The sequence below is a fragment of the Paramacrobiotus metropolitanus genome, unplaced genomic scaffold (genome assembly GCF_019649055.1).
Source record: "Paramacrobiotus metropolitanus isolate TYO unplaced genomic scaffold, Prichtersi_v1.0 Parri_scaffold0000033, whole genome shotgun sequence".
In the NCBI taxonomy this organism is placed as follows: Eukaryota; Metazoa; Tardigrada; class Eutardigrada; order Parachela; family Macrobiotidae; genus Paramacrobiotus; species Paramacrobiotus metropolitanus.
This window is the reverse complement of record NW_026570253.1, coordinates 214256-228457: the sequence shown is the minus strand read 5'-3', so window position 1 is coordinate 228457 and position 14202 is coordinate 214256. Positions and strand designations below refer to the sequence as shown.

Sequence of the window (14202 nt, the reverse complement as noted above, 5' to 3'; positions counted from 1 at the left end):
AGATGTATTGTTTCTAGGAACAGGAAAATGATGCATATACATGTAATAGTAAAATCCTGCGTGCCTGTAATAGTAAAATCTTTACTCCTGTTTGACGACAGGGCGGTGGATTTTGTGCAGCCTGTTTGCAAAATTGGTAAAACGTTTTATTTCCACGGCCATGACGACAAAAATGACGATCATACTCTGTAGCTGCATACGTGCACAGGTGCCGCTTTTACTGTCTCGAAAAATATTTTGTGGGTTATTATTATGCGTCGTATACATAATATAAACAAGGTGGACGGCGAACACACCTTTGTATTTTATTGCCGGACTTCAAACCATGGTTTAACAGGAGCTTTTGATGATCCATTCGCGATGCGGATGTAAGTTAGGTACAACTGTACAAGTACATGTATTATAACTATGCACATATTGTTTCTTTGCGCTGCATAGAGGTAAGGGCTTTATTAACGAAAATTCTGTAATTCACATCCAATGGTAAGACCCACATCTGTTAGCTAGTAAAGGCCTCCGTTTTGAGTTCAGGTCGTGGTTACCATACAATTTTGCAATTTCTTTGAAATAAGTAATAAGGTATTGTTATTGTACATATTATATAAATAGATGGTGGAAATCGTGCCGGTGTGCCTGCAGTACCACATGGGCTGCTTTGCGACATATCCAGTTTTCAGCATAGCATTTCTCAAGACTACAAGCCAACAATAAGGCATTTACCTTTGTACAATATGTTTACAGACGGCTTGAAAGTTCCGCCCATAATAAGCGGGCGAAGTTTTAATTTTTGCAATCAGTTTAATTCTTATCGTTCTCAAGAAGCTTTAGGATCGATTTCCGATTCTTGGTGGATTTCCGTCACCATCCCGGGAGAGTATGGAGATTTCGCACACATGTATCCGGTACAGTACAGTCGATGATAAACGGTTCCAACGTAACTCGAAAAATGCCAACGAAAAAATCGTCCACTTGCTTGATGGAAAAAATTTGGTTTTCTTGTAAATTTGGAAAAACTTTTAATGCATGCTAGCCGATCTTGCAAGTCATTTCGTTATCGGCCATATCACCTGCTGCTTTGCCATGCGTTTGCATATCCCAACAACTACTACCGTAGACATACAACAAGTTTATTGACCAGCATTAACTATTCCGACGAAACAACATCAAAAAGCAGCCAAAACTGAAGCTGAGTGGAACGCAGACGAGAAAAACTTGTGGGGAAAATCAAAAATCCAGCGACGGCCAAAATAAAATTAAAACAAGAGAATACCCTACTTCTGATGTGACCCACGTAACGTATTATGTATCTAGATCCATATTTCCAGGAGAGCATTATCATCCAGCAGGGGCGTGCGCTGAGCGCTTTTAGCCCTCGCCTTCATACACAGCTATCCCGAATCTTGTGGACTAGAGTGAGGAGCATCAAAGACGGATAATCCCGGTTGTAATCGGAGGAGCTTATTTGTTAAACGACGGACTTAATTGCTGCGACACCATGCCCAAGACTTCGTGGAATTCCGGCACACGACCGCTCTCCAGCTTGGACCAGATCGGCACATCTGCAATGTTCTCTGTGTATCAGCTTATACACGAGGACAAAATATTCTTCAGGCTTTGGTTACCATTAAAAGAAATTTCGAATGCACCGGTGCTTAGCAGAGAATTCTCAAACATTCCGGTCAAAAACCAAGCCATAAGGCACGCGTAAACCTGAAATCAAGGCATATTTGTAATCACACAATCGCAGTTCATTTTCGAGAAATAATCGTTTTAGCTGATTGTAACACTCGTCGCGATTGACGGTTTCCTTTTAAGTCGGTTCACGGTGTCAGTAAATGCGTCACATCCAACTCATACAGGAGAAATTACAGCAGTATGTAGTAATGTGCTATGTATTCAGGAACCAACAAAGCCTTCAAAATCATCATAAGCCAAACAGGGCGTAATGCCGTTTTATGCAGTAAGGGCACATCAGGGCAGCTCAAGTAAACTAAAAAATGACTATTTGATCCATCTTATGAATGAATTACTTCGTACATATTTCTTCTTTAGTTACAGTGCAGCACTGGATAACTACATGTCTACATCAAAAATTCTGAATCGCTACTCAAATAATTACAGTAAGACGAGTGCTTCAGTACCGCACACACAGTTCATACCTTATTGGACATGGCCCACTGGAAAAATCTGGGAGTTTGCGTGCCGAAGCCAGTGAATGGATTATAGCCGAGAGCGACAATCAGAATAAAGGCCAGTTTAGCATAGCTTAACACGGTGGCCAGTTGGACGCGCCACAGTGCGGGATCGTAGTTGGCTCCTTCGATGTTCAAATCCGGATAACGTTCAGCGAGTGCCGAGCGGTACTGCTCGTACACTTTCCGGTACCCTCACGAGTAACTACAAAGGCATAAATTTCACTAATAAATGCATAAACAACTTCACCTGTAATTTTATAATAAATGATATCTGACTAACAATAAGTATATTACTGAGCAATATGTCTGAAGTTTGAACAAACCGGCTAAGTATCCCACACAGCGATATTAAGTCGTGCAGAATTTCAGAAATATTACAAGGACAGAATGCAAAACTTAATAATTGCTACTAACAGACCGATCAATAAATCGATTCCGCAAAGTAAGCTGAACATGCAAACCGTATCGCTACGACGAACAAGAGCAATTTTCGTGGAATGGCAAATTAAATCAAAGCGACGACTTGATATTACAGCCAAAGAAGCGAGACTAACAAATCAACAGAACAAAAAATTCAAATGGAGAGCATCATAGCGGTATTTTAAGAGCAGCAATTTCATTCCCAACAACAGACGTGAATTCTGTTATACTACTTCTTCGCTCGCTCTGCCAATACGCGCAGTCATTCTGGTTGGTTTTAAGAAGGGCGCTTACCAATACAAAAACTTCAGCGCGGGTCCACTGCGCATTTGCATGATTTTGGGCTGCGGGACGTCTTTGGCTGTGGGTTCGGGATTGTCAGGCTTGGAATGCGCCAACAGATCGCGAATGGACAGCAAAAAGAAGACGTTGACGAGCAGTCCGTAGGCCAGCAGGCGACGGTCCGCCATGCTGCACGCCGAAGATCCCAGTATCACTCAGAATACTGTCACACTGAAATCGTGAAAGAAGAATATCTTGTAGACGAACAGCTGAGATTATCCGTTATGTAACGCATGCGCAAGCTGCAGCCACTCTGTTACAAACTTACATTACAGTTACACATGTTTTAAAGCGTTTCTGTGCCCATTACATTCGTTAAACTCAGCAACCCTTACCCTCGGTTTAGCGAAAAAATCAAGGAACTGCAGCTGCTAGGTTCTTTCCTTCTCCCAAAAACAGAAAATTTAAAACTGATTATTTATCCTTATTTAAAATTTGTTACCGAATGGGCTAACGGATAGGGAGGCATGAGCGCATAAGCGGTAAGAGTACAGAGTCTGTACTACAGACGTCGCCGACGCCTTAGTGCTAAGGAAGCCTCGCAACATACGTACTCTTAATTAGTACCTAGAGATACGGACGGCTTCAGCGCTAGTACCACAGCTACAACGCGTAGGCCTCGCAACACTTAAAAAAATTTTAGCGCTGATTTTTAGGATCGTCGATGTGCGATCGAACAGCAAAAATTGTCATTTTTGAATTTTGATTTTTGGATAAAAGTTAGCTGCATCAAACATTTGGCTTATCATTTTCACATCTGTTATCCGTGAATTATCGTTAATTTTGTAATAGTGAGGAAATCGCCTCCGTTAGGGAAAAGTATAAACTATAAAGTGAGGACTTTTCAGTTTTCACTTTTGTCTTTGCAGCTTTGCTGGCTGAATTTGCAAAAGCGTAGGATGGTTTCTTTCCTTCAGTGGTACTCTTTCTGTGATCCGAACTGCTTGTTCCAAATCATTCTTGAGAGAGCTCTCGTGAAATAGCAGAAATGTTAACCAGTCGACTGCTGGCAGAATGCGAGTCAGTGCTCTTCTCGCGGCATCAACTGGTCCGGAATCTGCTGGGAATATTCCACCGAACATTGTCGAATTCGTCGAGCACAGCAGGTACGACGATTACTGTCGATCACAGCCGGCAGTCAGCAATGGGAACGTCTTATGCAGGTGGCCGTGACTTCGACGTGATTGTGGTGGGCGGCGGCCATGCGGGCACAGAGGCGGCGTGTGCGGCGGCGCGGATGGGCGCGCGAACACTTTTGGTTACTCACAAACTGGACACCCTGGGCGAAATGTCCTGCAATCCCTCCTTCGGGGGGATCGGCAAGGGCCACCTGATGAAGGAGGTGGACGCGCTGGACGGGGTGTGCGGACGGATCTGTGATATCTCGGGCGTGCAGTACAAAGTACTCAACCGCAAGAAGGGACCGGCCGTCTGGGGATATCGCGCTCAGATCGACAGGTACTGGACGGTACTGTATGCACTCAGCAGATGAAACGTAATTCGATGAGTAGCGTTCTTAACTCATTAATACTGTATTAATTTCTGTAATGACGCAAATGAGTGCTGGCAATTGCTCCGCGAAGCTGTTTTATGATTACCCATTGGCTTATTTCGATCGAATTTCCTTTTTTCCCTGGACAGTCCTAAAAATTATTTTTGCGCGTTGCTTTATCTGTGGACAGTGGACTGCATGTGCACTCATTACAAGGATCGCTCAAGCGCTATTTTGTTTCGAATGCAGAAATGATCGCAACTCGAACAGATTTGTGATAATTTGCAGGAAGCTGTACAAATCCAATATGCAAGCGGAATTGAAAGCCTACCAGAACCTCACCATCCACGCCGCCTCTGCGGACGATCTCCTTACCCAGCCCTCCGAGATTGATCCCTCTCAGACGACTTGCCGCGGCGTTGTCACTTCCGACGGCACCACCTATCACGCCAAATCGGTTGTCCTGACCACCGGGACTTTTCTGCGGGGGGAAATCAATATCGGACTGGAGACACGGCCGGCGGGGAGGATTGGCGACGCCCCGGCGGTTGCACTTGCGCAGACGATTGAGAAGGCCGGTTTCACTATGGCCCGCCTGCGAACGGGCACGCCGCCGCGGTTGGATAAGAAGACCATTGATTTCACCAAGACCGGCGTGTTTTATGGTGACGATCCCCCTTTGCCTTTCTCCTTTATGAATGATCGGCCGTGGATTGCGGCGGACCAGCAGATGCTGTGCCACATCACATACACGCCTGCGGAGTGCAGTAAGATTGTGCTGGACACGCTGCATCTGAATCGGCATGTGAAGGAAGAAACGCGCGGGCCGAGGTATTTGAAAGCAGTTTTATTTTTTCTTTTTACGGTTTTTAGGTGTGTGAGATGTGATAACTTGGTTTTGCTTAGACAGTTACGTACTTCGACTCTGGCTGTTCTGTGCTCGAAACACTTTCGTAGCGGAAGCAGTTTTGATCTGCAGCGGGTTTTCATTTTTTTTCTAAGAATAGTCTAATCATATTTTTTTATAGATATTTCTCATTTATTTTAACTTATTTTTAATGTGTTCGACCTATCTGTTTAAGAGAATTCCGTTGCAGCGTTTGACGTTATTGATTGCTTTTTGTATTGGGAAATTTTCCCGTCTTGTTGGTATTTTTCTGTAACTGGCGTACCGTTAATGTGAATACTGCGATAACATTTTTAAAACTATACTGCCTCCTGCGCACTTACTTTGTGTCAATAAGGTTTGCTTATTTGTATTTCGATGTTAGATACTGTCCTTCCTTTGAGTCCAAATCCATTCGATTCGGACACTTACCGCATCGAGTCTGGCTGGAACCGGAAGGCTTTGATTCGGAGGTAATCTATCCGAATGGGCTGTCTATGACAATGCCGGTGGAATACCAGGTGAACTGCCCATATCATCAAACTGATAAACACGCCTTTATTGGAATTTTTGTGGTCGCAGATTAAGATATTACGATTAATTCCTGGAATGGAGAACGTGGAGATGTTTCGGTCTGGTTACGGTGTCATGTACGATTTCATCGATCCGCGGCAGTTGAAGCAAACTCTAGAAACGCACCGCATGCCGGGCTTGTTTCTGGCTGGCCAGATAAACGGCACGACAGGTAGGATATCGTAACCAGCACTAACTAGATGTAGTTAAAAGTGATACTGTTACAAAAAAAAGCTGGTAACAAAATGGGGATGCTGTAAATACTGAACTCATGTCAGGATCGCATATTATGAAGAACGTGAAAATGTTTGCCTGTTTGTGCAGAAAATGGGTATTGAAATTGAATAGGTTATGAAGAGGCCGCTGCACAGGGCATAGTCGCCGGAATCAATGCCGGCTGCAACGCCCTGTACCGGCCTCCTTTTGTCATCAGCCGCACCGAAGGCTACATTGGCGTCCTCATCGACGATCTCACTCGGCTGGGAGCCACAGAACCCTACCGCATGTTTACTTCGCGCGCCGAGTACCGCTTAAAGCTGCGACCGGACAACGCCGGTACGTTGTGCTTAAGCGGCATCGTTTGATTGCTGTTTCGTACAATTTCCTAACCAGTAAGCTGTGTTCTAAATCGAAGATGCGCGATTGACGGAGAAAGGAATCAGCGTGGGTTGCATCGGAGAAGCCCGCCAGCAGCGTTATGCCACACAGAAAGCGCAGTTAGCCCGGGCAATGGAGTTGCTGCGATCCCTGCGAATGTCGTCCCACAAATGGGCTTCCAAGTTGAACGTTGATTTCAACTTGACGAAGCCGGATGCGCGAAATGCGTATCAGGTCCTTAACCATCCCGACATCTCGGTGCAGACGCTGCTGAATGGCGTTGGCGGTGAACATGTAGGTTACTTAATTTAGGTGGTTGAGTAACGGTTTTTAGTTTTGCTTAGACGCTTCCTGTACGCTGAATTATCAATTATAATTACCAGAGTTATGGGGTTATGTACGTACAATTAAAGCCATGCTTGTTTTGCAAGAATCTGTTCGGTTTCAAGCATGTTGTCATTATCAGGCTAATCTACTGATTACAAGTTATTTTTGCTTGAGAATTTCGCTTAAATTATTGGGCAAAGTTTTATTTTTATTTTTGAAGCCTCTTATGATTTTCAAGGTTGACTGAAGTATTCATTCACATTAAATGCATAGGTGGTATGTATTTTACTTTTTTAGCGTTTCAAACGCTTTGATGCACCGTAGTTGTAACGAAACAATGGGAAACAATTGACTGATTGGAAGAAAAATAAGCGTTAGCTGCTGTAGCATTTACAAAGCTAAAAACAGTACGTACACTTGATTGATGGGGTACTTTTCTAGCCGGAATTAAAGGAGTTATTGGAGATGGACTGGTTGGGACGACGTATAAAAATCAGCGCCACCTACGCGGAAGCGACTCGAGACCTGCAGTTGGACATGGCCCGTGTTCAGGCCGACGAGTCAGTATTGCTGCCGGTGGACATTGACTACGATGAGCGCGGCCTCAATCTGTCTGGGGAAGTGAGGGAGAAGCTGAAACGCCTGCGACCCGCTTCCTTGGCGGCTTGCAGCCGCATCGAGGGCATCACGCCCGATGCGCTCATTCGTCTGTTGCGCATTGCTAAGCGCCGGCCGCCGCCGGTGTCGACAACTTCCGAGGAAGCTGTCAATGTGGTGATGTGATAGGGGAGCGGATTACAAGTTAGTGGAAATGTGGGTGGTCCACATTGTTTGCACAGTGATAGATGGGTGGAATGATTCGTTGAGTTTGGTAAATTTAAGAAAGGTGGATGATCTTTTTGGTGTTTGTTATCACATCTTCGGTGAAATTTTTTACAGTGTACCTGGTGACTATGCGGAAGAAAACTCAAAGATTTGTTGGTTAAAAATAAACTCTGGGATTCTGATTTCTGAAGAAGTACTGCTCTTTCTCCTGAATAAAATTAATTTAATCACAAAATTAAAATTCCTGAGAAACTGTATTTTGCGTAATATTGATTAAGTGGTAAAACAAATTCATAATAATAAGCTTTGATTGGACATCCGACTTGTTTGTGGTGGCTAATTAATATGGTGTAGTTGCTGCTTTCTAATTTTGTGTAGCTTCCTGTTGATAGGTCAACGGGTTGTTTTGTTATAAAAAGTTACGTTCTGTATAGTTTTTTGTATTTGCAATTTGTTTCAAATATACTGCAACATCATAATCTGGGAATGATATCGATGGTCTAGTTGGCGATGGAATCTGTTTTAAGACGACAAATGTCAAGTGGGTCGGTAAACAAATATTTGGACGCGAGTAGCCAGTGTAGACAGCGCGGTAGTGGTACGGTAATTAAGGTAGATTTCCTTGCGGAAGTGTTGTCGCCGATCTGTTCCGTACGTATATAAAACACCATCCACTGTGAAATGGCAGTCGTCAATGTGTATCGCTGTTCATGTTCGTCAGAGGCACACGTGTTGCGACAACACACGCACAACACGAGACCGGTGTCTGGTGAGCGGCGGCTCTCGTTTCCCACAATTCGTTGTAATGCATTCCAACGGGATACAGTTATTGTGCCTGTGGATGACGGTATTGTGGAGAACTAACGGTGCATCTATCATCCCGGATTATTATATTTCTAAACGGCTTTCGGTGGACGATATCCTGTGTATGTTGCAGTCATATGAATGACTATAAAGTAGTACATTGGCTCTGGACAGTTAATGCGTCCTTTATGTAACGGTTATCCCGAGGTGGAGGTTTTTGTTAGAAGCACTGGTCATCTTTCGTTTATTTAAACCAACAATTTGTTGGGTGGTTCTGAATCAGAAGATATTTTGTTGTTGTTGTTGTTGTTTACTTTTGTTTACTTTCGACGTCATCGAAGGATGGCGATCAGCAGCCGGCTGCGGTGTATCCGCCCTACGCTATTAATCAATTAAGCCGCATTTTTGCACTCCGAATCTTTTATCAAAATAAAATTTATTTTTTTCCGGTGTAGGTAATTTAAGTGTAATTTTTCCTTTTCACTTAAGCGTTTTACGGTGCGGAGAAGATTTTTTTTATGAAATGTGCGCAATGTGGTTTGCAGCGTTTTGCATTTCAACCAACTTATCTTGCAGTGGCTGAAACTCCCGAAGAAAGTGCTTCTGAGGAATTTTTGTGGCAACCCAATGCAGATGAAGTGGGAGGTACGCTGCCGGTTTCGCTGCGAATATGTTATACAGTAAGGCTGATTTAAATAACCGTGGACTGTATTTAGCGCACCATGAAGGCGACATTGTGCTGCCTGGCGGCTTCGAACGACAGGTTCGAGCGGTAACCAATGCTGACTACCGGAAATGGACGAAAGGAGTGGTGCCCTATACGATTGACCCATATTACAGTGAGTTTCGGCAACGATGCCAGCTTTCTGTTCATGTTTTGAATTTGTTATCTTTAAGAACTGTAATTTTATTTTGCAAAACACTTAAGCGTAATAACTGTGTTGTTTTGAATCTTTCTTTAAATAAGTCGAGGCCCATTTATTTTGGCTGGCATATTAATATTTTCTCAGGTCTTTGGTATTTCTGTTCGCGCTGAACCAATTTTGAATTGAATAGGTTTCGAGCAGAAGCAAATGATCTACAGCGCAATGGATGAAATTCGAGTAAGTTGTTTTCCATTGATTTCCGCAGAAAACAGCAGCCGCATCTTGTGCGCTTTGTCCTTGTGGTCAGCACGTGTGATGTGGTTTTTACAGAAAAAGACGTGTATCAGTTTTGTGGAGAGGACCTCGGAAGCGGATTATGTGCGCATTATGCCGGGTGAAGGGTAAGTGCGCGCTAGCCACAACCGGAAGTAGTGTACCGTTGAGTGCCGGTGTGTTGGAACAGTGTGAAATAGTTTAGCCACGGCGCAGTATACACTACATTCGCAGTATTTCGGTGTTTAATGCAGTGGCTTAGCTAATACGGAGATACGTCGCCGTTGTATTGTACGTAGTACGCTAGACTCTACTACGGCCTCGGTCAAGGCCGGTGTTTGACCGAGTTCCCATTCGGTTATTCACGCCGGCGAGACAGCACTAAAAGCAGCAACCAGTGTACATTTGCTGCTTCGTGCTTCTTCGTAAAAATTAAGGAATTTTTTGTTTTTTAAATAAGCTTTTAACATACGGTATACCATTTTCAAAACAGTAGTCAGTTTCGTAACAATCGAGAATGCATTTTAAATTAATCACAAGAAATGTTTATCGCAGTCGTACGGAAATCATTGCCCTTGGTATATTATTTTTGAAATGCTGTAGTATATATTACAAAGACGGGGAGAACTGAGTTTTTGATACACCCAATACAATACAATCCTCTGTGAATTGTCAGTTGTTAACAACTAATATTAATTAATGCATACTTGTATCAGAATCTGTTTGTTTGCAGTTATTGGCGCTTTTTTGTTATGAGTACCATTAATTTTTATTATATGGAAGTACTCCGTATGACCCCAACACAATTGGGTAAAACGCGGAGCATGTCTCGATGAAATTTGTGACTATCATTTTGGTGTTTCGTTTCAGTTGTTCGTCGTACGTGGGTCGGCGCGGCGGCCAGCAAGTGGTGACGCTGGACCCGTGGAGGTGCCTGACCGAGATGGGTGTGGTCGCGCATGAACTCCTGCACGTGCTGGGCTTCTACCACGAGCACACGCGACTGGACCGTGATTCGTTTATCACTATTTTGTGGTCCAACATGGAACCGGGTAAGCATCATGAATGTATCCATTTGACAATGGCTGGGTATTTCCTTATGAGGTCGATTATTATGGTTTCTGTGATAGGTCGCGAAGTGAACTTCCACAAACGCGCCGTCGGCAGCATCGACGACCTGGGCAAACAGTATGACTACAATTCGGTTATGCACTATTCCGCTTACGCATTTGTAAGTATATCTTTAGTTTCTTAACGAAAAATATTTTCGGTATTTCATTATCCAGTAAGTCAAGTGCATTTCGATAATTTTCTGGATCTGTCTAAGACGATCGGAGTGATGCTGGCATACTCGTACAGTTACGAAAAATATCATTAGAATCTTATATTATACGCAGCTGTTTGTAATTTCACGCCCAGAAAAACTTTACTTAATTTTATTTGTTAATAATTTTGGGCGCGAATAATCGGATAAGGCTATGGAATACAATCAGCTGTTTCTGTAAAGTATGACATGAATTTCTCTGGTTTTGCAGTCGCGTGACGAACGCCGACCCACTCTGACACCGACCAGTACCAACATCAATTTGAAGATGCTGGGACAGCGGCGCGAACTGAGCGGTGTGGACGCGGAGAAGATCAACACGTATTACGGCTGCGGCAGTGTGTACGCGCCGGCCGCCAAACGCCCGCCCAACATGGTGAAATACCTGAACTTTGTACGCAGTGAGGAGGAGCCGGGAGGCCGGCAACGCACCCTGCCGGCATCCACCACCACCGCCGAGCCCCCGCCGCCCACACGCCCCACCATCACCCTGAAGCAAGCCGGTGTGGCCAGTCTGCTCAATCCCTGCGATGAATTCTTCGATACGAATGCCATTATGACTACCAACGACGGACATGTTTATATATTCAGCGGTAAGCGAAACAAACTACTGCAGGCTGAAAAGTTCTGAATCGCGCCATACAGTCTGTACATGGTGAGTGCATTATTGATATCTGTTGCACAAATTTGATTTAATGAAACAATGTCGGCATAAGAATTTTTAGCAAGTTAAATTATCGATGAATCACTAGAAACAAAATCAGAAAACTAGTCGTAATATTTTCATTGTTTCTGTTCTGTTTTACCCTTTCGGTCATATAAGCTACGCTTTCCTTACCGGCTGTCCATAGCCCTAGGGTTTTCGATCAACATTATATCTGCGGGGTTTTTCGTTTTTTTTATGAGCCTCTTATACGAGTTTGGCCTGTTAAGCTGGTCAGTCTGATGTGGCTGTCTTCTGGATGTTGACAATGAGTTGACCTTTACTGTTGCAGCTGAACACTTCTGGGTGGTGGATCCGCATCGGTATATCTCCAAAGTGCTGTCTATTAAGCAGTATTATCCGAACCTGCCCAACGATATCGACGCGGCCTTCACATGGATTAACGGCCATACTTATTTCTTTAAGGTAAGCCTCCGGGCTCACTAACCATTTCTTTTGAAAACTAATATTGTTTTTATACTGTTTATAATTTTTTCACATTTTTACATTTTTTTGTTAGGTTTTACGCAAAATTAATGTTACATTGTGATGTAAACCGGTGGATAATACAACTCTGCTCAAAACAGTCGCGCTGTGTGGCACATGTCAGACCGCGTATATATTTTTTGGAGTAATAAATACGAGGGTTACTCGGAAAGTAATGATAACTATCGCACGATTTTTTATTGCATCAGCGCTTTCCTCGTATTTTCTCAAAACAATGTCCCTTAATCTCTATACAACGCAAACAGCTAAACAGCCACTCATCAAACGTTTTCGAAAAGAAATTAGGCGGTATCTTAGAGATCGGTGTACTGATATTTTCTTCCAGTTATTCATAATTTCAAACTTTTTGCCCCGCAACAATTTTTCAAGCCAGGAAATATTTGGAACAGATAAAGGACTAAGGTAAACTAAGAAAAATAATGTGGAACGATAATTTTACTCCAGGCCGAGAAAAAAAATAAATCAGGGACGGGGTGCTTATCTGTGGATTTTCGCGATATTGCACCACACGGATGATACCGTGCCAGAAACCATTTTCTTCTGCGTTATCAGTAAGCAGCTGCAGCACTCTCGACACCTTTCCTTCCATAATGATTAGACCCTCTGCTATTGCTTCGGGGTCGGAAAAGGATCCTTCTCGATCAGGGTTTTGACTATGATTACTTTTCGAAAGTGGAAACTCAAAAAATATTCCAAAATTTGAGCACCGTTGTCAAAACGGAGTGCTCGGTGGGAGATTCCGCTGGAACCAACTGGCAACATCAGCAAAGAATGGTCCTTATTAAGGCGACAGAACAGGCAATACAGCATGAAAATTCTACATCTTCTCTCTGCAAATCAATTTTTCATCATGTGAATTCACTCTCACTGGGAAAGATGCGACGTGCCACAATTAAATATGACTTTACGATGACAGGGCCAGTTATACTGGAAATACAAGGGTTTCGAAGCCCTGGACGGTTACCCACAAGATATCGCCAGCGGTTTCCCCGGCTTGCCAGAAACCGGCGATCTAGACGCTGCGTTTGTCTGGACCGAGGGCCGAATTGTCTTCATTAAAGGTGCGACTCTGGACGCTGCATTGTTTCGCTAGATCTTTTCTGACGGATGCGTTGCGTGTTGGTAGGTGAGGAATACTGGGTGCTGCATCCGCTTTCCGACTTCAATCAGGTCCGCGGCCCGCTCCCGCTGCGCAAAGAGATGGGCTTTCCGGGGCGGCTGCAGGCGGCGCTGGAGTGGCCGACAGTGGCTGACAGTTCAACGCATTCAGAAGTGTATCTGTTAGCGGATGGACTGATTTATCCGCTGGAAAAGAACGTTTTCAAGGTGCGTTGTGCTGTTGTGTTGATTATAGCAATGATATTCGTCACGGAATCATAAACAAAACCTGCTTACCACAATGCATCACCCGTTCAAGCTCAAGTCCATAGGGTACTGATAACTTTTACATAGGCAGAAAATAAGAAATTAAGTACTTGATAGTGGTCCAGCTTCTGTTGATTCTGCAGTTTCGCACATTTCTGTTTCTACATTGATTAATATCATTGTCGAATTCATTCAAGGATACGACGACTTAATTTCTGTAGCCGAAAAAAGCTGTAGTTTACTATTTATCAGCACTTCGAAACGAGCAAAAGCGTTGAATTCTCAGTTGTATTTTGTCATTTGCAGATTGCTTCCGATAAACGGCCTCGTCGTTTGATGGACTGGCTACGATGCGATTTATACGACCGCTCCGCATCCCAGCAATATAGTGACGCCAACGAATTCTGGTGATTTGACAGCTGCTTTTTGTTATTAATTTTATAAATTTGTTTGTCAGTGCCTTTGCGTCAAATTTTGAGTGATCTCCAAAGTTTTTTCCATAACAGATTCTTGTTGCATTTGCTTTTCTACTTTTGCATGTTGTTGTAGTTGAATTTATTTTGTTGTTGTTTTATTTATTTTTGTAGCATTTGTTAAAACTGAAATTTCTCGGGAGCAATAACGAAACATGAATTGAACTTTGATCGTCGCAGATTTATGTGTCTGTTGTTCGGTTCTCCTCATCGAATTGACTTCTTTGTGG

General features: G+C 43.5%; 3 protein-coding genes across 4 annotated transcripts; 2 read left to right on the top strand and 1 right to left on the bottom strand.

Moving 5' to 3' along the window:
• Positions 1-1111: 1111 nt before the first annotated feature.
• LOC129589184 (thioredoxin reductase-like selenoprotein T) lies at positions 1112-3414 on the bottom strand. The gene is given in 5 exon segments (XM_055483754.1): positions 1112-1559; positions 1623-1710; positions 2160-2397; positions 2910-3128; positions 3293-3414. Coding segments are annotated over 4 exon segments (603 nt in total). The 5' UTR covers positions 3086-3128; positions 3293-3414; the 3' UTR covers positions 1112-1458.
• Positions 3415-3645: 231 nt separating this feature from the next.
• LOC129589182 (protein MTO1 homolog, mitochondrial-like) lies at positions 3646-7872 on the top strand. The gene is made up of 8 exons (XM_055483752.1): positions 3646-4063; positions 4121-4415; positions 4738-5280; positions 5721-5856; positions 5918-6080; positions 6257-6463; positions 6543-6799; positions 7274-7872. The coding sequence occupies exons 1-8, from the start codon at positions 3946-3948 to the stop codon at positions 7613-7615; spliced, it is 2061 nt and encodes a 686-aa protein (XP_055339727.1). The 5' UTR covers positions 3646-3945; the 3' UTR covers positions 7616-7872.
• Positions 7873-8362: 490 nt separating this feature from the next.
• LOC129589148 (zinc metalloproteinase nas-7-like) lies at positions 8363-14105 on the top strand. 2 transcript variants are annotated; one of them, XM_055483708.1, is made up of 13 exons: positions 8363-8583; positions 9038-9106; positions 9178-9300; positions 9518-9564; positions 9658-9728; positions 10471-10652; positions 10731-10831; positions 11136-11266; positions 11327-11517; positions 11920-12053; positions 13051-13195; positions 13261-13460; positions 13806-14105. In XM_055483708.1, the coding sequence occupies exons 1-13, from the start codon at positions 8463-8465 to the stop codon at positions 13908-13910; spliced, it is 1620 nt and encodes a 539-aa protein (XP_055339683.1). In that variant the 5' UTR covers positions 8363-8462; the 3' UTR covers positions 13911-14105. The 2 variants fall into 2 exon arrangements, with proteins under 2 accessions (XP_055339683.1, XP_055339682.1); XM_055483707.1 differs by having other exon boundaries at positions 11136-11517.
• The last annotated feature ends 97 nt before the right edge of the window (positions 14106-14202 follow it).

What these genes read in the sequence shown, in the direction of transcription:
- LOC129589148 (XM_055483707.1), top strand. Translation starts at nt 8,463, where the DNA reads ATGCATTCCAACGGGATACAGTTATTGTGCCTGTGGATGACGGTATTG. An exon ending in CAATGCAGATGAAGTGGGAG is followed by an intron (nt 9,107 to 9,177) that starts GTACGCTGCCGG and finishes GACTGTATTTAG; the next exon opens with CGCACCATGAAGGCGACATT. An exon ending in TGGAAAAGAACGTTTTCAAG is followed by an intron (nt 13,461 to 13,805) that starts GTGCGTTGTGCT and finishes TGTCATTTGCAG; the next exon opens with ATTGCTTCCGATAAACGGCC.
- LOC129589182 (XM_055483752.1), top strand. Translation starts at nt 3,946, where the DNA reads ATGTTAACCAGTCGACTGCTGGCAGAATGCGAGTCAGTGCTCTTCTCG. An exon ending in TATCGCGCTCAGATCGACAG is followed by an intron (nt 4,416 to 4,737) that starts GTACTGGACGGT and finishes GATAATTTGCAG; the next exon opens with GAAGCTGTACAAATCCAATA. An exon ending in CCAGATAAACGGCACGACAG is followed by an intron (nt 6,081 to 6,256) that starts GTAGGATATCGT and finishes GAAATTGAATAG; the next exon opens with GTTATGAAGAGGCCGCTGCA.